The sequence below is a fragment of the Anolis sagrei genome, chromosome 7, assembly GCF_037176765.1.
Source record: "Anolis sagrei isolate rAnoSag1 chromosome 7, rAnoSag1.mat, whole genome shotgun sequence".
NCBI classification, from domain to species: domain Eukaryota; kingdom Metazoa; phylum Chordata; class Lepidosauria; order Squamata; family Dactyloidae; genus Anolis; species Anolis sagrei.
In genome coordinates, this window is record NC_090027.1 from 44,357,255 (window position 1) to 44,382,595 (window position 25,341).

Below are 25,341 nucleotides of genomic sequence, written 5' to 3' on the forward strand. Positions count from 1 at the left end.
TCTTTAACATTATAGTAGTAGTGACTTGAATTGTGGGAGTTGAAGTCCAAACACCTGGAGGGAGGGCCAAAGTTGGCCCATGCTTGCACTAAAGCAATGCTAATGCGCTCTAGGCCCCTTCTGATGTGTGTTGGTGTGTTCGCAGCAAGAGACTCACACGTGCAGAGTGTCGACAAGGTTTAATAAAGGGCGATCGGTCACATCAGGGCAAGTTGCATTTGGGGGAGAGGAAAGAAGGGAGGAAAGAAGGGAGGAAGGGGTTGGGAAGAGGGGGAAGCAGTCCCGGAGACCCCTGGCTCTTCAGGTCCTTATGCGCCGGCCGTGGTCTTCTCCCAGAGCGTGGACAGCTGGTCCTTCAACTGGCCAAAGTATTGCTGCGTTTGGGCAAAGCCGGCCTGCAGCCATTCCCTAGGCAGATTGGAGAAGGAAAGTGGGAATGAGAACTGGGAATGTATGTATATATATGCATGCACACACGCACGCATGCATGCATGCACGCACACACACACTTTTTTTGGAAGCAAAGATGTATGCAATTTTGAATAGCATGCTAATAGACTATTTCACTCGGTGCAACCCATGGCATTCTATCTCTCCAAGAATGGACCTGAAGCTCCTTCTGCTGGTTTCCATCTAAAGGTGCATCTCCCTTGTTGAATTCGTGCTCAGTTCTGCAGGATCCTGGGAGTTGCGGTTTTCCAAACTCCATAGCCTTCTCTAGATGCAAATACACTGCAAAATGAATGCGGTTTGGCATCACTTCAACTCCCATGGCTTAGCTATAGGATCCTGGGAGTTGTGGTTTTCCAAACCCCATCGCCTTCTCTAGATGCAAATACACTGCAAAATGAATGTGGTTTGGCGTCACTTCAACTCCCATGGCTTAGCTATCGGATCCTGGGAGTTGTAGTTTTCCAAACCCCATCGCCTTCTCTAGATGCAAATACACTGCAAAATGAATGCGGTTTGCCGTCACTTCAACTCCCACAGCTCAGTTACCGGATCCTGGGAGTTGTGGTTTTGCAAAGCTCATGCCCTTTTCTAGGTGCATCTGCACTATCGAATGAATGCAGTTTGGCACCACTTCAACTCCCATGGCTCCATACTACGAGATACTGGGACTTGCAGTTTGCCCTTTTCTTTATGCAAATACACCGGAAAATGAATGTGGTTTGGCATCACTTCAGCTCCCATGGCTCAGCTACCGGATCCTGGGAATTACAGTTTTCTAAAGTCCATTCCCTTCCCTACATGCAAATACACTGCAAAATGAATGTGGTTTGGTGTCACTTCAACTCCCTTGGCTCAGCTACAGGATCCTGGGAGTTGCAGTTTTCCAAACTCCATTCCCTTCCCTAGATGCAAATACACTGCAAAATGAATGTGGTTTGCCATCACTTCAACTCCCATGGCTCAGCTATAGGATCCTGGGAGTTGTGGTTTTGCAAAGCTCATGCCCTTTTCTAGGTGCATCTGCACTATCGAATGAATGCAGTTTGGCACCACTTCAATTCCCATGACTTAGCTACGGGCTCCTGGGAGTTGTGGTTTTGCAAAGTCCATGCCTTTCTCTAGGTGCATCTACACTAACTACCATGACTCCATGCTACAGGATCCTGGGAGTTACAGTTTTCCAAATCCCATCCCCTTGCCTAGATGCAAATACACTGGAAAATGAATGTGGTTTGGCATCACTTCAACTCCCATTGCTCAGCTATGGGATCCTGGGAGTTGTGGTTTTCCAAAGTCCATGCCCTTCTCTAGGTGCATCTACACTATCAAATGAATGCAATTTGGAGTTTGGTACCACTTTAACTCCCATGACTCCATGCTACGAGATACTGGGTACTGTCGCTTTCCAAAGTCCATAGCTTTCTTTTGGTGCATCTACACTGCAGGATGAATGCGGTTTGGCACCACTTTCTATGCTTTAGATCAAACAGGGAAGGGTTCACATCTCTTTGGTGTTTCCTTTGCTCTCTGTGCCCCTGTTTAGAAGATTCCACCTCGCTTTCTGTCCCTGTGGGATGAGGATTTTGGAAAACGTGGCTTGTTGTGGAAGGAATGATTGGAGATACAGCTTTCTTGAAGGCATCAATGGAGATAAGAACTCTTTTGGGAGTGCATTGCCTTTCTTAAAGGGAGCAGGAGTGGGAAGGACACCCAAATGTTTTGGGGCAGCGGCAGGAACCCTCTCTTAGCCTTTTCATAGAATCCTAGAATCCTAGAATCCAAGAGTTGGAAGAGACCTCCTGGGCCATCCTCCAGTCCAACCCCATTCTGCCAAGAAGCAGGAATATTGCATTCAAATCACCCCTGACAGATGGCCATCCAGCCTCTGTTTCAAAGCTTCCAAAGAAGGAGCCTCCACCACACTCCGGGGCAGAGAGTTCCACTGCTGAACGGCGCTCACAGTCAGGAAGTTCTTCCTCGTGTTCAGATGGAATCTCCTCTCTTGTAGTTTGAAGCCATTGTTTCGCGTCCTAGTCTCCAGGGAAGCAGAAAACAAGCTTGCTCCCTCCTCCTCCCTGTGGCTTCCTCTCACATATTTACACATGGCCCTCATCATATCTCCTCTCAGCCTTCTCTTCTTCAGGCTAAACATGCCCAGCTCCTTAAGCCGCTCCTCATAGGGCTTGTTCTCCAGACCCTTGATCTGCTCCCTCCTCCCTGTGGCTTCCTCTCACATATTTACACATGGCCCTCATCATATCTCCTCTCAGCCTTCTCTTCTTCAGGCTAAACATGCCCAGCTCCTTAAGCCGCTCCTCATAGGGCTTGTTCTCCAGACCCTTGATCTGCTCCCTCCTCCCTGTGGCTTCCTCTCACATATTTATACATGGCTCTCATATCCCCTCTCAGCCTTCTCTTCTTCAGGCTAAACATGCCCAGTTCCTTAAGCCGCTCCTCATAGGGCTTGTTCTCCAGACCCTTGATCTGCTCCCTCCTCCCTGTGGCTTCCTCTCACATATTTACACATGGCCCTCATCATATCTCCTCTCAGCCTTCTCTTCTTCAGGCTAAACATGCCCAGCTCCTTAAGCCGCTCCTCATAGGGCTTGTTCTCCAGACCCTTGATCTGCTCCCTCCTCCCTGTGGCTTCCTCTCACATATTTATACATGGCTCTCATATCTCCTCTCAGCCTTCTCTTCTTCAGGCTAAACATGCCCAGTTCCTTAAGCCGCTCCTCATAGGGCTTGTTCTCCAGACCCTTGATCATTTTAGTCACCCTCCTCTGGACACATTCCAGCTTAGAGTCAATATCTCTCTTGAATATCAATATCTCTTTTGGGGGGTGTTTCGGGCGGGAAGACTGTTGGAGCATGCAAGGAATCAGTGTGTGTCAACTGTAAAATAAGATGCATGAAGCTGATTGGTCGGGTAATGCTTGGGGAGCAAGCTGAGCCTGGGACTTTTGCTTACTGTCACATTTTTGTTCAGGCTTGAGCTATGCAATTGCAGAGAGAAGCAGAGAGAGGGGTGGGGGGAAGACGGTTGAAGCATGCAAGGAATCAGTGTGTGTGTGTGTGTGTGTGTGTGTGTGTGTATGTGTGTCAACTGTAAAATAAGATGCATGAAGCTGATTGGTCGGGCAATGTTTGGGGAGCAAGCTGAGCCTGGGAATTTTGTTTACTGTCACATTTTTGTTCAGGCTTGAGCTATGCAATTGCAGAGAGAAGCGGGGGGGGGGGGACTGTTGGAGCATGCAAGGAATCCGTGTGTGTGTGTGTGTGTGTGAACTGTAAAATAAGATGCATGAAGCTGATTGGTCGGGCAATGGTTGGGGAACAAGCTGAGCCTGGGGCTTTTGTTTACTGTTACATTTTTGTGCAGGCTTGAGCTGTGCAATTGCAGAGAGAAGCAGAGAGGGGGGGGGGAAGACTGTTGGAGCATGCAAGGAATCCGTGTGTGTGTGTGTGTGTGTCAACTGTACAATAAGATGCATGAAGCTGATTGGTCGGGCAATGCTTGGGGAGCAAGCTGAACCTGGGACTTTTGTTTACTGTCACATTTTTGTTGAGGCTTGAGCTGTGCAATTGCAGAGAGAAGCAGAGGGGGGGGAGACTGTTGGAGCATGCAAGAACTCTCTCTCTGTGTGTCAACTGTAAAATAAGATGCATGAAGTTGATTGGTTGGGCAATGTTTGGGGAGCAAGCTGAGCCTGGGACTTTTGTTTACAGTCACATTTTTGTTCAGGCTTGAGTTATGCAATTGCAGAGGGGGGGAGAGACTGTTGGAGCATGCAAAGAATCAGTGAGTGTGTGTGTGTGTGTGTGAACTGTAAAATAAGATGCATGAAGCTGATTGGTCGGGCAATGTTTGGGGAGCAAGCTGAGCCTGGGGCTTTTGTTTACTGTCACATTTTTGTTCAGGCTTGAGCTATGCAATTGCAGAGAGAAGCGGAGGGGGGGGGGGAAGACTGTTGGAGCATGCAAGGAATCCATGTGTGTGTGTGTGTTTGTGTGTCAACTGTAAAATAAGATGCATGAAGTTGATTGGTCGGGCAATGTTTGGGGAGCAAGCTGAGCCTGGGACTTTTGTTTACTGTCACATTTTTGTTCAGGCTTGAGCTGTGCAATTGCAGAGAGAAGCAGAGGGGGGGGGGGAGACTGTTGGAGCATGCAAGGAATCCGTGTGTGTCAACTGTAAAATAAGATGCATGACGTTGATTGGTTGGGCAATGTTTAGGGAGCAAGCTGAGCCTGGGACTTTTGTTTACTGTCACATTTTTGTTCAGGCTTGAGCTATTCAATTGCAGAGAGAAGCAGAGAGAGACAGAGTTTGGAGTGTGCACTCGCTTCTTGAGATGCTGAAGGAGTTTATCCACATGGACGAAGAACGGCTATTCTAAATCTCTCATGAAAGGACATTTAGTGAGTTGAGGCAACGGATCACATTGTACATACGTTGTTCTGAGCTACGAAGAGTAAACGACTTGTTGATCAAACGTGAACGACACGTGGTTTATGTTACGTGATGCCACAAAGGCCGCTCACCTGGCCTGCTGGGCGACTTCAGACTCCCGGAAGTTGTCCAGGCCCTCTTGAGCCTTCTGGGCCGTTTGCTGGACGTAGACCTGCACCTTCTTCACCAGAGACTCCTCCGCTGGTGCGTCGGCCCCTGAGTAGAGAAAGGAGAACCTTGACATTTGGGAGTTGTAGTTGCTGGGATTTATAGTTCACCTACAATCAAAGAGCATTCTAAACTCCACCAGCGATGGATTTAAACCGAACTTGGCACACAGAACTCCCAGAACTATTAGAAAACACTGGAACTTGGGTTTTGTGGGCATTGACCTTGAGTTTGGGAGTTGTAGTTCACCTATATCCAGAGGAGTGGTGTGGATTCATGCAATGATGGATCTGGACCAAACTTGGCACGAATACTCAATATGCCCAAATGTGGACACTGGTAAAGTTGGGGGGAAATAGACCTTGACATTTGGGAGTTGTAGTTGTTGGGATTTGTAGTTCACCTACAATCAAAGAGCATTCTAAACTCCACCAGCGATGGATTTAAACCGAAATTGGCACACAGAACTCCCATGACTATTAGAAAACACTGGAAGGGTTTTGTGAGCTTTGACCTTGAGTTTGGGAGTTGTAGTTCACCTATGTCCACAGGAGTGCTGTGGATTCATGCAATGATGGATCTAGACCAAACTTGGCACGAATACTCAATATGCCCAAATGTGGACACTGGTAAAGTTGGGGGGAAATAGACCTTGACATTTGGGAGTTGTAGTTGCTGGGATTTGTAGTTCACCTACAATCAAAGAGCATTCTAAACTCCACCAGCGATGGATTTAAACCGAACTTGGCACACAGAACTCCCATGACGATTAGAAAACACTGGAAGGGTTTTGTGGGCTTTGACCTCGAGTTTGGGAGTTGTAGTTCACCTATGTCGAGAGGAGTGCTGTGGATTCATACAATGATGGATCTGGACCAAACTTGGCACGAAGACTCAATATGCCCAAATGTGAGCACTGGTGGAGTCTGGGGAAAATAGACCTTGACATTTGGGAGTTGTAGTTGTTGGGATTTGTAGTTCACCTACAATCAAAGAGCATTCTAAACTCCACCAGTGATGGACATTTGGGAGTTGTAGTTACTGGGATTTCTAGTCTATATAAATAAAAATGTAATGTTTGTTTGTGGAATGAACAGAACTCAAAAACCACTGGACGAATTGACACCAAATTTGGACACAAGACACCTCTCAGGCCAAGGTATGTCCTTCACTCAAAAAAATTGATTTTGTCATTTGGGAGTTGTAGTTGCTGGGATTTATAGTTCACCTACAATCAGAGAGCATTCTGAACCCCACCAATGATGGAATTGAACCAAATTTGGCACACAAGATTCCCATGACCAACAGAAAACACTTGAAGGGTTTGGTGGGCATTGATCTTGAGTTGGGAGTTGTAGTTCACCTCCATCCAGAGAGAGCTGTAAACTCAAACAATGATGGATCTGGACCAAACTCTCCACGGATACTCAGCATGCCCAAATGTGAACACTGGTGGAGTTTGGGGAAAATAGACCTTGACATTTGGGAGTTGTAGTTGCTGGGATTTATAGTTCACCTACAATCAAAGACTATTTTGAACCCCACCAACGATAGAATTGGGCCAAATGTCCCGCACAGAACCCCCATGACCAATAGAAAATACTGTGTTTTGTGATGGTCTTTGGCGACCCCTTTGACACCTCCTCGCGACCCCCTCAGAGGTCCCGACCCCCAAGTTGAGAAACGCTGCTCTAAGGACTTGTGCTTCCCCCAAAGTGGCCCTGCTCTTCCAGGAAGGAGATCAGGAAGAGGAAGAGCCTCTGTTTCCCCATTGCGCACCCCCCTCTGTCACCGATCCCCAGATGTGTGGGCCCCGAACCCCGGTTCTTACGTGCGAAGGAGGCCACCAGCGCCAGGAGCACAAACAGCAGCAGGAGAGGGGCCTTCATGGCGTCGCTTGGCTGGACCTGCGCCAGAACGGAATAATCGATTAGGAGACTCAGAAGGGAACCCCCAAGGCCATCCAGTCCAGCCCCCTTCTACCATTATGCCATCAAAGCAACCTCCCAACAGATAGCCACTCAGCTCCCGCTTCAAAGCCTCCAAAGAAGGAGCTTCCACTATACTCTGAGGCAGAGAGTTCCACTGCTGAACAGCTCTTAAGTTTGTGTTGTCGAAGGCTTTCATGGACGGAATCACTGGGTTGTTGTGCATTTTCCAGAATGCGTGGCCATGTTCTGGAAGCATTCTCTCCTGACGTTTCACCCACATCTATGAGAGGCACCCTCAGAAGTTCTGAGATCTGCTGGAAACTAGGGAAGTGAGGTTTATATATCTGTGGAATGATGTCCAGGGTGGGAGGAAGAACTCTTGTCTGTTGGAGGTAAGTGGGAATGTTGTAATGAATCAACTTGATTCATTACAACATTCCCACTTGCATCCAACAAACGAGAGTTGTAAATCCTTGTACCTTCAATGCCTGGCTGCTTCCTGCCTATGGCAATCCTTTGTTGGGAGGGGTTAGCTGGCCCTGATTGTTTCCTGTCTGGAATTCCCCAGTTTCATCCTCAAACGTTCTGAGGTCTGCTGGAAAATAGGCAGGTGAGGTTTCTATATCTGTGGAATGATGTCCAGAGTGGGAGGAAGAACTCTTGTTTGTTGGAGGCAAGTGGGAATGTTGTAATGAATCACCTTGATTCATTACAACATTCCCACTCGCATCCAACAGACGAGAGTTGTAAAGCCTTGTACCTTCAAAGCCTGGCTGCTTCCTGCCTGCGGGAATCCTTTGTTGGGAGGTGTTAGCTGGCCTTGGTTGTTTCCTGTCTGGAATTCCCCAGTTTTTTTTAGTGTTGCTCTCTGCCTGAAGGAATCCTTTGTTGTGAGGTGTTAGCTGGCCCGGATTGTTTCCTGTCTGGAATTCCCCAGTTTTTTTAGTGTTGCTCTTTATTCACTGTCCTGATTTTGGGATTTTTAAAATACTGGGAGCCAGATTGTGTTTATTTCTATGGCTTCCTCCTTTCTGTTGACATTGTCCACCTGCTTCTTGTAAATTTCAGTGGCTTCCTCTGTGTGTCGTGTGATAAGGCAGTTGTGAGAGTGGCCCAGCATTGGTGTGTTCTCCAATAATGTGCTGTGTCCAGGTTGGTTCATCAGGTTGGTTCATCAGATTCCTCAAGCAGGAATCAGCCAGACCTTGAAACTGCTTGGCTATTAAATGTTCATCAAGATGGCCAATGGCAACATTCCCACTTACCTCCAGCAGACAAGAGTTGTTTCTCCCACCCTGGACATCATCCCATAGGGATATAAACCTCACAACTTCTGAGGATGCCGGGGCAAAACGTCAGGAGAGAATGCTTCTGGAATATGGCCAGACAGCCCGGAAAACTCACCGCAACCCAGATCTTGGAGTCCTCGTGGACAACAAGTTAAACATGAGCCAGGAATGTGATGTGGTGGCAAAAAAAGCCAATGGGAGCCTAGTGTCTAGATCCAGGGAAGTCATGCTCCCCATGCTCTATTCTGCTTTGGTTAGACCACTTTACCTGGAATATTGTGTCCAATTCTGGGCACCACAATTCAAGAGAGATATTGACTCTAAGCTGGAATGTGTCCAGAGGAGAGCGACTAAAATGATCAAGGGTCTGGAGAACAAGCCCTATGAGGAGCGGCTTAAGGAGCTGGGCATGTTTAGCCTGAAGAAGAGAAGGCTGAGAGGAGATATGATAGCCATGTATAAATATGTGAGAGGAAGCCACAGGGAGGAGGGAGGAGATCAAGGGTCTGGAGAACAAGCCCTATGAGGAGCGGCTTAAGGAGCTGGGCATGTTTAGCCTGAAGAAGAGAAGGCTGAGAGGAGATATGATGAGAGCCATGTATAAATATGTGAGAGGAAGCCACAGGGAGGAGGGAGGAGATCAGGGGTCTGGAGAACAAGCCCTATGAGGAGCGGCTTAAGGAGCTGGGCATGTTTAGCCTGAAGAAGAGAAGGCTGAGAGGAGATATGATGAGAGCCATGTATAAATATGTGAGAGGAAGACACGGGGGGGGGGGGGAGCAAGCTCTTATACTGCTTCCTTGGAGACTAGGACGCAAGGGAACAATGGCTTCAAACTGCAAGAGAGGAGATTCCATCTGAACATGAGGAAGAACTTCCTGACTGTGAGAGCCATTCAGCAGTGGAACTCTCTGCCTCGGAGTGTGGTGGAGGCTCCTTCTTTGGAGGCTTTTAAACAGAGGTTGGATGGCCATCTGTTGAGGGTGCTTTGAATGCGATTTTCCTGCTTCTTGGCAGAATGGGGTTGCACTGGATGATGGCCCATGAGGTCTCTTCCAACTCTTGGATTCCATGATTCTTAAGCTCTTCTCAAGGCTCAGATGGAATCTCCTCTACTGCCATTTGAACCCATGTCTCCATTGAGTCCCAGTCTCCAGGGCAGCGGAAAGGAAGCCCGGTCCCCCTTCCTTGGGGCATGAGGGGCGTGACACTGGACAGACCAGGAGAAAAGTGACACAGGGGGTCTCGGAGGCCATCTAGTCCGGCCCACGGCCATGCCACGTCTCCCTGCCCTTTGGGCCCTTGACCCGCATGACGGCTGGAGCGATAGAGAGGCATGACCTTTGGACCCAGCGTTCCAGGAGGGTGACACCATCGGGGATGACGCAAGGCATCCACTCCCACAGCCACCAGCTTTCCACAGCCACCCGCTAACATTTGCAAAAGAGGAACATATTTTTATCATTATCACCATCATCATCAACAACAACATTGTTCATAGGCAGAGTGGCCATCTGTCAGGAGGGCTTTGACTGAAGGTAATGGCGTAGCTTTTTCTCCAAGGGGCCTTTCGGTTCCTCCCACAAATGGTGCAACCACATCATTATAAAGCTGAGAACAACAAATCCCATCCCAAGACAGAATTGGCTCTTTTGCCCACATCTACCTGGATCATTTGCAAAATAGTCCCTTGCAACGCTTTTGACATGCCCAGAGATGTCTTCCCTACGCCCAAAGCCTGTCATGGGATGGACACGGTTGGTTGCCATTTCTTAAGTAGCTCAGTAGGATTGGATGCATGTGGTGAAGTGGTTGCACAGCCCTGTTTGTTGTCTCCATCCCCGCTAATTACACACCTCAATATGTTTCTCAATGCTCCAAGTCCTGGAGACGAGTAGGCACTTCGTCACATGCATTAAAATTGGGTGCATGACGATGTCCTTCTTGCAACAACAACGTTTTTGCCATTTGCTAAAATTCCCCTATGTTTTTTATGATAGAACTAATGAGGAATCAACATGTACAACCTGAGTACATCCCCCCTTCTTCCAGGCACGGATACACCACCAAAGCACTCCTGACAGATGGCCATTCAGCCTCTGAATAAAAGTGATAATGACGAAATTCTGCTCCTGGTTTGAAAGTGCGGGTTCCCATTTCGTGCTGCAGTCCTGATTGTGAAAGTCATTGTTGACCTCCAGAAACTTCAATTTTGTGCCACAAACTTTGCTAAATGGGTGCATGGCGATGTCCCTGGCAAGCATCCTCAGAGGTCTCACAATCTCTGAGGATGCTTGCCATAGATGCAGGCAAAACGTCAGGAGAGAATGCTTCTAGAACATGGCCATATAGCCTGAAAAAACCTACAACAACTTTCCCCTTGTTTTTACGACACAGCCAATCAGGAATGGACATTTATAACCTGGGAGCAAAGATGCACCAGCTATGCGCATATCCACATCCGCGCATTTAACTGTGGACACTCCTGCAGCCATTTTGCGGGCTTCTAAAACCCGGGACAAAGCTATCTGTATGGACATCGAACGGACATTTATAACCTGGGAGCAAAGGCGCACCAGCTATGCGCATATCCACATCCGCGCATTTAACTGCGGACGTCCCGAAGCCATCTTGCAGGCTTCTAAAACCCGGGACAAAGCCATCTGAATGGACATTGGAGGCTGAAATCCCAGGATGTTTTGGTTTGTGTGTGGACTTGCTCTCAGGTCCTGGGATTTTTTGCTCCTCTTAGAAAACCCGCAATTTGGTGCTGTCTGGAAGCGCCCTCTTTGGGGTGCATCTCATCTCTGGCCTTGGATAGGCTCTGAACCATTTGGGGAGGGGGAACAATGTGTCCACGGCATTCATGTGAGACCCCTCCCAAATGAGTGCCCCCCAATACCCTATTTGGTGACTCAGGTCCTATTAGAAAACCCACAATTTGGTGCTGTCTGGAAGTGCCCTATTTGGGGTGCATCTCGCCTCTGGCCTTGGATAGGCTCCGAACCATTTGGGGAGGGCGAACGATGTGCCCACAATGGTCATGGGAGACCCCACCCATAAGAGTAGCCCCCCAGACCCCTATTTGGTGACCCCTCCCCTTTGCAACACCCCCCCCCCCCCAGACTCACCTGTTCCTTAATTCTGCCCGAGCCTCTGCCTGGACCCTCCTGCTCGGCCGGGCCCCTTTATACCCACCCCTCCCTCCTTCCCTCTCCCCTTCCCTCCGCCCCGTCCAGCACACTTTGGCCAAAGTTCGGCCGGACGGACAGTTGACCTGCAAACGGAGCAGAATTGGGTTGTGTCTCTTAGGTCGACAGACATTTATTTATTTATTGTGGTGGAGGCTCCTTCTTTGGAGGCTTTGGAACAGAGGCTGGATGGCCATCTGTCAGGGGTGATTTGAATGCAATGTTCCTGCTTCTTGGCAGAATGGGGTTGGACTGGATGGCCCATGAGGTCCCTTCCATCTCTAGGATTCTGTGATTTCTATTCCGCCCTTCTGACCCTGACTCGGGGGACAACATATATACAACATGCATTCAATGCCGGAACATAAAATAAATATAAATATACACAAACACTTAAAATCAAATGTTTAAAGCCATCTTGAATCAGGCCAGGGTTTGGGTTGTTGCAGATTTTTCGTGTTCTAGAAGCATTCTCTCCTGATGTTTCGCCTACATCTGCGGCAGGCATCCTCAATAGCAAACCCTAGGGTAGGGTTTCCTATTGCTGCCTCATTGCACTGTCCCAAAAGTCAACAGGGACACATTCCCCCATCCCACTCCCAGCGTGGATCGTCCACTAAGGCGATCACGGCTGACCCGCTCTGAAACCAGACTGGGATAGAGAAGCTGCATCAAGAGAACAATAATCCAAAGCCCAAAGAAATATACTAATATTCTTGCAAGGGTTGCAAAATGAACCATAGCCAAAGAATAGAACAGCTTCATTGCACGTTGCACATTATATTTCTCCTTCGTGGTGTCTGGTGAAATAAGTACATGTGATAGTTGATGCACCTGTGCAGCAACTATCATATGTGCTAATTTCACAGATCACCACTCGAAGAAACATGGTTACAGGTAAGCAACCATCATGCCTTCCCCAGCACACATCACAAACACCACACAGCCATCCCTCCACATTCTCATGGCTATGGCACATCCCCTCATGCCACATCAGTAAGAAGGACAGATCTCTCAGTCACTTTGTCCTTCTCTTTGTCGCCCTGTAGCATCTGCCAGATAGCCATACGAAGGCATTGTAAGGAAGGCCTTCCTTCCCAGAGCTGGAGAAGGGAGAAAGTAGGCAGGTGGTGGTCCCAGAGACACTCAAGCAACACCAGGTATATACACGAATTCATAAGATACGACAGGACAGGATGTAAATAGCTTCCTTGTCATTGTACATTGTACAACAAAATTACATTGTTGTTGTTGTTGTTGTTGTTGTTAGGTTTTTTGTGGGGTTTTTTCGGGCTATAGGGCCATGTTCTAGAGGCATTTCCTCCTGATGTTTCGCCTGCATCTATGGCAAGCATCCTCAGAGGTAGTGAGGTCTGTTGGAATTAGGACAATGGGTTTATATATCTGTGGAATGACCAGGATGGAACAAAGGACTCTTGTCTGCTGGAGCTAAGTGTGAATGTTTCAACTGACCACCTTCATTAGCATTTGAAGGCCTGCCTGAGCCTGGGAAAATCTTTTGTTGAGAGGTGTTAAGATGTGCCTGGTTGTTTCCTCTCTGCTGTTTTACTGTTGTAATTTTAGAGTTGTTGTTATTGTTAGATACATAACACTATGACTCCACAGCAGACATTCTGCTGGCTGTTGTATTGGATCCCACATCGGACACTTCCCACGTCTATGGTAGGCAAACTCAGAAGTTGTGAGGTCTGTTGGAAACTAGGAAAATGGGGTTTATATGTATACACAGTGTGTTGTATCGGTGAATAATGTGTACAGTTCCTAATAGGGTGGCCTTTTGCAGCAGACAGGTGGTCATAGAATCATAGAGTTGGAAGAGACCTCATGGGCCATCCAGTCCAACATGAATTTGTCAGTGCCGATTGTTTTTAAGTGCAGGCCAAGGTCTTGAGGCACTGCACCCAGTGTGCCGATCACCAATGAGACCACCTTGACTGGTTTGTGCCAGACTCTTTGCAGTTCGATGTTTACATCCTCAATTATTATTATAGTTGTTGTTGTTATTGTGTTTATTTTTCTCTCCCCAAGGAGACCCAAAGGGGATGATGGCCTTTGCAGTCCTTTCCCGGTGACCGTTCTAGGACCTTTGGGGTTCCCAAAGAGGCGAAGCTCAAGGAAAATAACTTGGGTTGATGGCAGGCCATGTGTTTTTCATCCGAGGGAGGCTGCTTGACCTTTGATCCCTTTGGCCCTTGCTGGCTGCCCTTCGGCCCCAATGAGCGCCAAATCCGCTGGGCCTTGGACTTTGCGTCCCCCGATAAGGCTCCGTCCCAAACAGCAGAGTCAACAGGTTTGCTATTCTTCCGAAACCAAAGGAGATGCCAGGAAAGCTGCCTCGGCCCTTTTGTGTTTGCAAAGTTGGGGGGAAGCACTCTGCCCGTCCTCAGAGGCAGACCCCACATGGGATCCCATTCCTTTGTGGGATGTTTGGGGTGACACTTTGCAAGAAAGAAAGCCCTTGTACAGAAGGCAGCAATGATTTGAAGGCAAAGAGAAACTCTTAGTCCCCTTGGAGAGAAAGGCCTGGGATGATGATGATGATGATGATGATGATGATGATATTTATTTATTTATTTATTTACACTCTGCTTTATCTCCCCAAATGGGACTCAAAGTGGCTTGAGATAAAAGCATTAGCATACACATTTAAATATTATTGTTCCTATATTATTGTTATTATTATTATTATTATTATTGGAGCTCCCGGGTGGCGCAGTGGGTTGAACCCCTGTGCCGCCAGGACTGAAGATCGACAGGTCGCAGGTTCGAATCCGGGGAGAGCATGGATGAGCTCCCTCTGTCAGCTCCAGCACCCCATGTGGGGACATGAGAGAAGCCTCCCACAAGGATGATAAAAACATCAAAATCATCCAGGCATCCTCTGGTCAACGTCCTTGCAGATGGCCAATTCTCTCACACCAGAAGTGACTTGCAGTTTCTCAAGTCGCTCCTGACACAACACAAATTATTATTATTATTATTATTATTATTATTATTATATTGATGTTGTTGTTGTTGTTGTTATTATTATTATTATTATATTTTGTCGAAAGCTTTTCTGGTCGGAATCACTGGGTTGTTGTGAGTTTTCTGGGCTGCCTGGCCATGTTCCCAAAGCATTCTCTCCTGACGTTTTGCCCACATGGCAGGCAAAACTCAGAAGTTGTGAGGTCTGTTGGAAACTAGGAAAATGGTGTGTGTGTGTATGTGTATGTGTGTGTGTGTGTGTGTGTGTGTGTGTGTGTGTGTGTGTATTCCTGTGGAATAATGTCCAGAGTGGAAGAACTCTTGTCTGTTGGAGGCAGGTGGGAATGTTGTAATTGGCCAACATGCCCTTGCAGTTTCAAGGTCTGGCTGCTTCCTGCCTGAGGAATCCTTTGTTGGGAGACAGCTTCTGCCAACCTAGCAGTCTGAAAACATGCAAATGTGAGTAGATAATAGGAACCTCTCCGGCAGGAAGGTAAGGCCGCTCCATGCAGTCATGGCAATAGCGACATGACCTTGGAGGTGTCTACGGACAACGCCGGCTCTTTGGCTTAGAAATGGAGATGAGCACCAGAGTCCAAAAGTCGGACATGACTGGATTTAATGTCAGGGGAAAACCTTTACCTTTACCTTAATTATATTATATTATATTATATTATATTATATTATATTATATTATATTATATTATATTATATTATAAAGCCATTGTCCTCCCAGCCCTGCGATATGCCTGTGAAACGTGGACAGTCTACAGACATCAACAATAAGACTGAAATACAACACCCTTTGAGCTCTGCAAGTGCAGCATTTTTCCAAATGAAGCAGAGAGTGTTTGAGGACCAGGACATCCGTAGGGAGACCAAGGGGCTTGTCTATAAAGCTATTGTCCTCCCAACCCTGCTATATGCCTGCGAAACGTGGACTGTCTACAGACTTCACACGCAACTCCTGGAACGATTCCATCAGCGTTGCCTCCAGAAAATCCTGCAAATCTCTTGGGAAGACAGGCAGACAAATGTCAGTGTGCTGGAAGAAGCAAAGACCACTAGCACTGAAGCGATGGTCCTCCAACATCAACTCCGCTGGACCGGCCACATTGTCTGGATGCCCGACCACCGTCTCCCAAAGCAGTTGCTCTACTCTGAACTCAAGAATGGAAAACGGAGTGTTGGAGGGCAGGAAAAGAAATTGAAAGATGGACTTCAAAACTGTGGTATAGACACTGAGAACTGGGAAGCCCTGGCCCTTCAGCGCTCCAGCTGGAGGTCAGCTGTGACCAGCAGTTCTGCAGAATTCGAAGAGGCACAAATGGAGGGAGAAAGAGAGAAATGTGCCAAGAGGAAGGCGCATCAAGCCAACCCCGACCGGGACCACCTTCCACCTGGAAAAAGATGTCCTCACTGTGGAAGGGAGAAGATGCGGGTCAAGAATAGGGCTCCAAGGCCACCTATGGACCCACTTGGAGGACCATCATCCTTGGACTACGAGGGATCGCCTAAGTAAGTAGTAATATCTGTGTGGACGCAGATAACCCACTTCAAAGCAGATATTGTGGGATTTCCTGCCTTGACGTTCTGGGTTCTGTGGCCGTGTGGCCCTGAGCTGAATGGGTCAAGAGACCCATTGAAAAATGACCACAACATCTGCTCTAGCGTGATGGTGTCCGTCCCGCAAAAACAAAGTTTGGGCACTTTTCTCAACTTTCCCCATGTTTTTGATCATAGGCCTAATTAGGACATGATGGGACTTGTCTCCCAGGAAAAGGCACCGTGCTCACTTGGCCCGTCCTGCCCAGATAAGGAGGAAGGAGTCCTCCGGTCGGCCAGCCCCGGCCTCCACGTCTCTCCTGCCAAAGTCCAAGCGACGACGCTGCAACGAGATGATGGCAGTGGTGATGATGATGGCAGTGATGATGTGTCACCGGTCGGTCCGTCTGCAGAACTATAAATAGGGAAGGGTCGGCCCTTCTGCACAACAGAACCAAGCCAAGCGGAAGGAGGCCAAAGAGGTGAGAAGAGGAAGAAGGGATGAAGAGGAGGAGGAGGAGGAGGAGGAGGAGGAAGGGGGCGGCCTGGCTGGCCGGCCAGATGGGGGTCCATTCATCTCTTCTCTTGGGATGCTTTGGCTCACTTTAATTCTGGGACCAATGTGCATGGAGGAGGGGAAGGGGCATGGGTTCCCGTCCCAGGGACTCGCCCCAACGGGCAACGCAAGGCTCATCTAGTCTGACCCTTGCAGATTGCAAATTGGAGGCTCAGATCCCCCAAAGGAAGCCCACCCCAGCCCGTCTTGCAGGCTAAGCAGGGCCAGCCCCGGTTCGTAATTGGATGGGAGACCAGCAATGGGGGCTAACCTGGTTCATAATTGGATGGGAGACCAGCAGCGGGAGCTAAGCAGGGCTGGCCCTGGATTGGAATTGGGTGGGAGGCCAGCAATGGGAGCTAAACAGGGCCGACCCTGGTTCGGAATTGGGTGGGAGACCAGCAATGGGAGCTAAGCAGGGCTGGCCCTGGTTTGGAATTGGATGGGAGACCAACACTGGGTGCTAAGCAGGGCCGGCCCTGGTTCAGAATTGGGTGGGAGATCAGCAATGGGAGCTAAGCAGGGCCAGCCCTGGCTTGGAATTGGGTGGGAGACCAGCAATGGGAGCTAAGCAGGGCTGGCCCTGGTTCGGAATTGGGTGGGAGGCCAACAATGGGAGCTAAACAGGGCCGACCCTGGTTTGGAATTGGGTGGTAGACCAGCAATGGGAGCTAAGCAGGCTGGCCCTGGTTCAGAATTGGGTGGGAGACCAGCAATGCGAGCTAAGCAGGGCCAGGCCTGGTTAGGACTTGGATGGGAGACCAGCAATGGGAGCTAAGCAGGGCCAGCCCTGGTTTGGAATTGGGTGGGAGACCAGCAATGGGAGCTAAGCAGGGCCAGCCCTGGTTTGGAATTGGGTGGGAGACCAGCAATGGGAGCTAAGCAGGGCCAGCCCTTGTTTGGAATTGGGTGGGAGAACAGCAATGGGAGCTAAGCAGCGCTGGCCCTGGTTTGGAATTGGGTGGAAGATCGCCAAAGGGAGCTAAGCAGGACCAGCTCTAGTTTGGAATTGGGTGGGAGACCAGTAATAAATTGTGTGTTTCAGAGGAAGGAACAGCCATAGGATTCCTTCATTCCCTAAGGAAACCCTACGAAATCCACAGCTGGCCTTGTGTTAGGGTCACACAACAACATCGAAAGCCACTGACAGTCTTCCCCTCTTTTTGCAGGGCAGTCATCTATTGAAGATCTCCACCCAACCCAAGGCTGCCATGTCTCCGAAGGGAGCTGTCATCTTCCTTGGCCTCTTGGCCATCATTGCAGGTATGTTGGGGGGTCCTTTTGCTCCCCCATCTTTCTCACCTTTCCCAAATAAGTATCCTAGCCAGTTAACACTATGTCGAAATGCTACCTCTTCTTTGCTACGGGAGGAATCCAATAAAAAACTCCTCTGAATGGTAAAGGTTTGCAAGGGATGCTTGGGAAGAGCTGGGAATGAGCCATAGTGCAGAGATTATTATTACTAATATTATTTATTTACTCGAGTGAGGGTCCTGGTGAGAAGGCGTGGGGCTGAAAGAAGCCCTTCTTTCACCTTCCTGTGAGGACCCTCACCTCTCTACACACCAACCCAGCTGGGTTGCTGTGCCAAGAGGGGAGGAGAGAGCGCGCGCCTTTCTCTCCTCTCTTGCATGCCTTCCTCACCTCCTTGCACACCTTCCTCTCCTTTCTCACGCACCTACCTCACCTCCTTGCATGCCTTTCTCTCCACTCTCGTGCATCTTCCTCTCCTCTCTTGCACGCTTTCCTCACCTCCTTGCATGCCTTCCTCAACTCCTTGCATGCCTTTCTCTCCACTCTCGTGCGTCTTCCTCTCCTCTCTTGCACGCTTTCCTCACCTCCTTGCACACCTTCCTCTCCTCTCTTGCACACCTTCCTCTCCTCTCTCATGCACCTACCTCACCTCCTTGCATGCCTTTTTCTCCACTCTCGTGCGTCTTCCTCTCCTCTCTTGCACGCTTTCCTCACCTCCTTGCACACCTTCCTCTCCTCTCTCATGCACCTACCTCACCTCCTTGCATGCCTTTCTCTCCACTCTCGTGCGTCTTCCTCTCCTCTCTTGCACGCCTTCCTCTCCTGTCCCACCTTCTCCTACTTATGTGCCTTCCTCTCCTCCTCATGCACCTTCTTCTCCTCCTTGCACACTTTCTTCTCCTCTCTCGCACCTTCTTCTCCTTCCCTCTCCGCACAGAAACAAAGCTGGGTTGCTGTGCCAAGATGGGAGGAGAGACCGCACACCTTCCTCTCCTCTCTCACACACCTTCCTCACCTACTTGCATGCCTTTCTCTCCTCTCTTGTGCATCTTCCTCTCCTCTCTTGCACACCTTCCTCTCCTACTCACACACCTTCCTTTCCTGGCACATCTTCTTCTCCTACTCGCACACCTTCCTCTCCTCCCTTCTCCGCACAGCGACTCAGCTGGGTTGCTGTGTCAAGAGGAGATGATGATATCGAGCTCTTTTGGGGGGGTTCTCCCAGCGAGGGGAGACCCAAAGGACCTCGAATGGGGTCCTGACCTTGGCGAGCGGCCAGCGGATGCCAATTCAAGAAGACGCAAAGTTACTGAAGATCAATCTCGCCAGAGGCTGAAGAGAAGTCTACGACCGAGGCGTTTATTTAGCGATTCAGCTGAAAAGGATGCATTACAGGGATATTTCCTCTATAAGCATACAGTACAGTGAATTTCAGGCATATTTATACAGGCAAAACAAAGAAATCCAGGTTTGAATCCCCCGCCCGCCTCCTGTCAGTTCCCTCTGTCCTGATTGGCCGGCTCCGGAACAGCTGGGAGGAGGCTTGGCCGCTGGTCCCACCCTCCCTCCAATCGCCGGCCGCTGTTGCCTCCAGAGGGCCAATCAGAGCCCTCGGAGCGCCTCCAGAGATTGTCCAATCAGCGGCCAGGAGGCGGGCTCTAGTTTGACAGCGCGGAGGGGCGGAATGCCTGGGAGGCGTCTGCCAGCTGATGGAACACCTTTTGTCTCTTCACGGCAGGGAGGCGGATGGGGAGAACAAGGGATTTCCTGGGTCTTGATAAAAGAGGTGTATGAGCAAAAAGGGAGGCTATGGATGGTGTCTGGATCTCAACCCTGTAGGCAAAGGAGATCCTTTGACACAAGGGAGCATGCACAAACACCATGATTGATTTTAATCAGTCTGTTTTTCCGGGCTTTTGGCTGACAAAATCTCTGGCCTTTGTTTGTCTGAACTCTGAAAAACAAAGCCATAGATTTGCCAGTATTTTCCATGCAATGTCAATATGAATGGAGCTTCTTCCAAGGAAATTGGATTCCTCAAACTGTAATCCCCAGATCACATACTCTTTTGTAGGGCAAAGTTCAAGAGGGGGAAGGCAAGGAAAGGGTGAGGGTACATCTTATCTCATTTCATTACTTATCATAGATTTCATTTATATATCCTTTATAGATTCTTAAAAACTCATAGATTCCATATGAAAGATCCCCGTCCCATCCCAATAAAGTTTATTAGAAAACCACAGCAATGGATAGAGGCTATCAGCAGAGTTCTCGAGATATGATCCTTTTCAGTAAGGGCACGCACACACAGGCGGGGGCTCTTTCTCCCCCAGCGGCTTGGTTTGGAGTTCATGGAGGAAGTCCGTGACGCTAGGGCACCAAGTCAGTCAGAGAAGGCAGAAAGGTCCGCAAAGAATCTGCAAGTAGTGGAGAGTGGAGCAATGTCCTTTGGAGAACTACATTTCCCTGATCAGGGGCCAGGGTCCAGTGCACAAGCCAGAGAATTCACAGAGAGGAAACAGGAACCCAGTTATGTGTGCTGGGTCAGGAAGCAGCAGAATCCATTGTCCAGCCCTTGGCGAACTACAAAATACTTGGGGGGGGGGATGCTCTGCATCAATGAGAGACCGCACGCCTCCCTCTCCCCAGTCCTTCCCCCTTCCTCCCTTCCCTCCTCAGGTTTCCCCCCACTTTCCCACCCCAGTCTTCTGGTTTCCCCCCTTTTACCCCACTCTTTGCTACCCCCAGCCCCTCTCTCCCACTTTCCCAGCTCCCTTTCCATCACAGCCTTTCCCAGGTTCCAGCCTCTCTTTTCCCATTTCAGTCTTGCCCCTTGTTCCCACCGCAGTTTCCCACTTTCCCAGTCCCTCTTTTTCACCCTAGACTTTCCCACTTTCCCAGCCCTTTTCCCCACCCACTTGCCCCCTTCCCACTCCAGTCTTTCCACCTTTCCAGACCCCTCTTTTGCACCCCAGTCTCGCTCATTTTGCAATCTTCCTTTCCCCACCCCAATCTTCTCCTTTTGGCTGCTTAGCACGCTGGGCTCCCAAACCCCGGGATTTAGGGGAGCCGAAAGGGCACAACAGGGCCAGTTTCGGGTGACACGGGCATCCCTTCCATTGGCAACTTCCTTTTTTTAAGAGAGGGAAAAGATAGAAGAAAGTGGAGATGGGAAAGGAAAGGCGAGCGGCTCTCTTGGGCCATGGTTGGCTTGGCTATGAAAGGATGTTGTGGACGCTGGTGCGTTGGCAAGGAATGCAAATGTACTGGTTTTGGGGGCTTCCTTGCCATGCTGACCCCCTTCTTCTTCACCGTCCGTGCAGGGGCCCAGGCCGAGGTCAGCGCTGAGCAGGTGGCGGACGTGGTCTGGGGCTACTTCTCGCAGCTGGGCAGCAACGCCAAGGAGGCCGTGGAGGCACAGATCCCCACCTCCGAGATCAGCCAGAAGCTCAAGTGAGTGCGGCTTCGGCCAAAAGGACCTTCGGGGTTACAGTGGCCAGTGGATGTCCCCATGGCAACTGACATGGGACTCAAAGTGAAACAACTGTGAGGTGTAGAAAGAGAAGCGCATGGAGCCGACCTGCTGAGCATGAAAAGTGGTGGAGTGGTGCCGTTTCTCACAGCCTTCTGCGCTTCTTGTTATACAACTATTCCTTTAAGAACTGTCCATAAAACGTCTAAAGGAGTGGGTTGTTGTAGGTTTTTTGGGCTATATGGCCATGTTCTAGAGGCATTCTCTCCTGATGTTTCGCCTGCATCTATGGCAAGCATCCTCAGAGGTAGTGAGGTCTGTTGAAACTAGAAAAATTGGTTTATATATCTGTGGAATGACCCGGGTGGGACAAAGGACTCTTGTCTGCTGGAGCTAGGTGGGAATGTTTCAACTGACCCCCTTGATTAGCATATAATGGCCTGACTTGATTAGCATATAATGCCTGACCAAAAAACCTACAACAACCCAGTAATTCCGGCCATGAAAGCCTTCGACAATACGTCTAAAGGAGTGTTAATCCCTGTATTGTTTAAAATGTTCAATTGGTTGTGCGTCAAGGGTCTTAGAGGGATTGTTTGGCAGAGGCAAATTGTTTAAGGGAGGGAGGGAAGGAAGGAAGGAAGGAAGGAAGGAAGGAAGGGAGGGAGGGAGGGAGGGAGGGAGGGAGGGAGGGAGGGAAACGGAAGGAAAAATAGGAATTATTGAATTGGAAGAGACCACAAAGGCTCTCCAGTCCAACCCCTATTATGCAGGGAAATACAATCAAAGAAGAAAGGAAGGAAAGGAAAGAAAGGAAAAGAACAGAGAGAGGAAGGAAGGAAGGAAGGAAGGAAGGAAGGAAGGAAGGAAGGGAGGGAGGGAGGGAGGGAGGGAGGGAGGGAGGGAGGGAGGGAAAGGGAGGGAAGGAAATATAGAATCATCAAATTGGAAAAAAACACAACCACAAAAGCGATCCAGTCCAATCCCTTTTTCAGTGAAGCACAATCAAAGAAGAAAGAGAAGAAAGGAACAGGGGAAGGAAGGAAGGAAGGGAGGGAGGGGACAGGAAGGAAAGGGAAAGGGAAAGGAAAAGGAGGGATGGAAAGATAAAATCACCAGATTGGAAGAGCCCACAAGGGATAGCCCAATCTCTGTTATGCAGGGAAATACAATCAAAAAAGAAAGGAAAGTAACAGAGGAAGGAAGGAAGGAAGGAAGGAAGGAAGGAAGGAAGGATGGATGGATGGATGGATGGATGGAAGGATGGATGGATGGATGGAAGGAAGGAAGGAAGGAAGGAAGGAAGGAAGGAAGGAAGGAAGGAAGGATGGATGGAAGGAAGGAAGGAAGGAAGGAAGGATGGATGGAAGGATGGATGGATGGAAGGAAGGAAGGAAGGATGGAAGGATGGATGGAAGGAAGAAAGGAAGGAAGGAAGGAAGGATGGATGGATGGAAGGATGGATGGATGGAAGGAAGGAAGGAAGGAAGGAAGGAAGGAAGGAAGGAAGGATGGAAGGATGGATGGAAGGAAGGAAGGAAGGAAGGAAGGAAGGAAGGAAGGAAGGAAGGAAGGAATAGGACGCAAACTACTGTTGCCTCTTTAGTTGGCTTATCAGAGGTGGTGCCACAAACAAACAAGAAGGGCTCGGGGCACCTTTTGCGCAACCAGCGCATCTCCATCCCTCTCCCTTCTTTCCTGGCTGCAGCTCCCTCTTCCAGGACAACCTGGACACGGTCAGCGCCTACGCCCTCGAGCTGCAGAAGCAGGTGGTGCCCTTTGCCACGCAGCTCCACGGCCGCCTGGCAGAAGACTCCCAGAAGCTGAAGGAGCAGGTGCAGGAGGAGCTGAACCAGCTGCGCGCCCGCATCACGCCTCACGCCGAAGAGGTCCGGCGGCAGATGACCAGCACCATCCAGAACCTCCAGGCCCAGCTCGGCCCGTACGCCGAGGAGCTGCGCAGCCAGGTGAACCGTAACGCGGCCGAGCTGCGCCAAGGGCTGGAACCACTGGCGGAGGAGATGCGGGCCAAGCTGCGGGAGAACATGGGCGACCTCCAAGGGGTCCTCTCCCCTTATGCCGACCGGCTGCAGCAGCGCATCGAGGCGCAGGTGGGGACCCTCAAGGCCACCCTGGACCCCTACGCCAACAAGCTCAAGGCCGAAGCTGACCGGACGCTGGAGGAGCTGCGCACCAGCCTGGCGCCCTTTGCCCAAGATGCCCAGGGCCAGCTCAACCGCCAGCTGGAGGGCCTCTCCTTCCAGATGCAGAAGGGTGTGGAGGAGCTGAAGGCCAAGCTCTCTGAAGGGGCCCTCGACCTGGAGACCAAGCTGAGCCCCCTGGTCCAGGAGCTGCGGGAGAAGCTGCAGCAGGATGCCTCCTCCGTGCAAGAGAGCCTGACGCCCTACCTGGACGGGCTAAGCGGGCAGATCGGGGGCCGGATCGAGGAGTTCCGCCAGGCGGTGGGGCCCCACGGAGAGAGCATCAACCAACTCCTGGTGCAGAAGGTGGAGGAGATGAGGAGCAACCTGGAGCCCTACGCCGACAAGGCTGGAGACCACCTGGGCTTCCTGGAGAAGAACCTGAGGGACAAGCTGGCCTCCTTCTTTGAAGGCCTCAAGCAGAAGGAGAACTGAAGGGACCGTCCACAACAGCCTTTCCTTCCTGACTCTGGGGTCTTTGGGCTTCAGAGCTTGAGGCTCTCCAAACTCCCATGTTGGCCTTTGTCTATGACTCCAACCCTCTTGGGCTTCAGAGTTTGAGGTCTTCCAAACCCCCACAAAATCCCACATTGGCCTTTCTTTCTTTTGTGACTCCAACCCTCTTGAGCTTCCGAGCTTGAGGTTCCCTGAAATCTCCCAAAATCCCATAGTGTCCTTCTTTTCTTCTATGACTCCAACCCTCTTGGGCTTCAGGGCTTGAAGTCCTCCAAAATTCCCACAAAACCCCACAACGGTTCTCTGACAGAAGCTTTTCCAACAACACAAGGAGCAAAAAAGGGTTGGTTACTGGGCCCCACTCTTGTTAACATCTGTGTGAATGCTTTAGTGTGTTGTTTAGCTAAAGTTGACTCTCCTTCACCAGTAAACAGGAACAGAAAGGTTTTCATCCTGATGTATGCAGACGATCTAGCACTCATCTCCCTCTCTTGGTTGGGTCTGAAATTTTTTCCGAAGGCTTTCAGTACCTATCTGTCAATAAATTACTCCAAGACCAAGATTATGGTATTTGGCAGGCACTACCTCAGGTATAAATGGTCTTTAGGCCAACATGTCATAGAACAAGCCCATCTATTCAAACAATGGTCTGTGACTCTGTGATTCCAGCGACATTTTGGAGGACCTCAAGCTCGGAAGCCCAAGGGGGGGGGGGGGGGATGGGGAGGGTCGAAATCTTCATGGTGGCCAATATTATTTGGCATCTCTGTTACTCCATTTGCTTCCTCGCTGCTGCTAGCAACCTCCGCGCACTTTATGTGTCTGTGCAAACACATCTGGTCAGCAAAGGTTGCAGACTGTGCTGTAATAAACGAGCAACTCAGCAATGCACGATGGGACTCTAGTTTCTTTCACGAGGGGCATTTGGGGCTCTTGGGGGGCTGCGTGTGGGTGGATCATCTCCCCAGGGAGTCCTTTGGGTGGGTTTCGGCTTCAGTGCATAACCAACATAGGATAAGGTTCAAGTCATAGCTTTTCGGCTGCCTTTTTAGATATTTAGGCAGCTCTATCGCTGGGTTTTTCAGTTTGTAACAATGGGGGAGTTTACTGGACGACAAGTCCCAGGGCCGCCGTCCACTGAGGGGATTCTGCAGCCCAAAAGAGTCTGTTTGCTCAGCTCTGCAAACACAGGAGCCCCTCGGTGGGGCCAAAGGTCTCCGTGACGTCCGTCCAAGTGACTTCCAGCAAAAGCTCTTGTTTACAGGCCAAACCTCGGAAGAGGTCAGAGTCTGCGCAGCCCACAAAGTCCAGCTTGCGGCCTCTCTCCACACAGCCATCAGCCCACCGTGTGCGTCTTTCTTCCCTGGAGCTGACCGCTGACCGC

General features: G+C 49.9%; 2 protein-coding genes across 2 annotated transcripts; one reads left to right on the plus strand and one right to left on the minus strand.

The window, feature by feature from the left end:
- Positions 1-164: 164 nt before the first annotated feature.
- On the minus strand, positions 165-11,508 carry APOC3 (apolipoprotein C3). Its single transcript, XM_060787298.2, has 4 exons — positions 11,426-11,508; positions 6,906-6,981; positions 4,999-5,122; positions 165-408 (listed from the first exon to the last, which is right to left on the minus strand). The coding sequence occupies exons 2-4, from the start codon at positions 6,961-6,963 to the stop codon at positions 309-311; spliced, it is 282 nt and encodes a 93-aa protein (XP_060643281.2). The 5' UTR covers positions 6,964-6,981; positions 11,426-11,508; the 3' UTR covers positions 165-308.
- A 4,858-nt stretch (positions 11,509-16,366) lies between these two features.
- Positions 16,367-24,848, plus strand: LOC132782667 (apolipoprotein A-IV-like). Its single transcript, XM_067470847.1, has 4 exons — positions 16,367-16,500; positions 17,744-17,837; positions 21,152-21,281; positions 23,009-24,848. Exons 2-4 carry the CDS (start codon positions 17,786-17,788, stop codon positions 23,934-23,936), a joined length of 1,110 nt encoding a protein of 369 aa, XP_067326948.1. The 5' UTR covers positions 16,367-16,500; positions 17,744-17,785; the 3' UTR covers positions 23,937-24,848.
- The last annotated feature ends 493 nt before the right edge of the window (positions 24,849-25,341 follow it).

What these genes read in the sequence shown, in the direction of transcription:
- APOC3 (XM_060787298.2), bottom strand. Translation starts at nt 6,963, where the DNA reads ATGAAGGCCCCTCTCCTGCTGCTGTTTGTGCTCCTGGCGCTGGTGGCC. An exon ending in GCTGGTGGCCTCCTTCGCAC is followed by an intron (nt 5,123 to 6,905) that starts GTAAGAACCGGG and finishes TTCTCTACTCAG; the next exon opens with GGGCCGACGCACCAGCGGAG. An exon ending in GAAGTCGCCCAGCAGGCCAG is followed by an intron (nt 409 to 4,998) that starts GTGAGCGGCCTT and finishes CAATCTGCCTAG; the next exon opens with GGAATGGCTGCAGGCCGGCT.
- LOC132782667 (XM_067470847.1), top strand. Translation starts at nt 17,786, where the DNA reads ATGTCTCCGAAGGGAGCTGTCATCTTCCTTGGCCTCTTGGCCATCATT. An exon ending in CCTCTTGGCCATCATTGCAG is followed by an intron (nt 17,838 to 21,151) that starts GTATGTTGGGGG and finishes CCGTCCGTGCAG; the next exon opens with GGGCCCAGGCCGAGGTCAGC. An exon ending in GAGATCAGCCAGAAGCTCAA is followed by an intron (nt 21,282 to 23,008) that starts GTGAGTGCGGCT and finishes TCCTGGCTGCAG; the next exon opens with CTCCCTCTTCCAGGACAACC.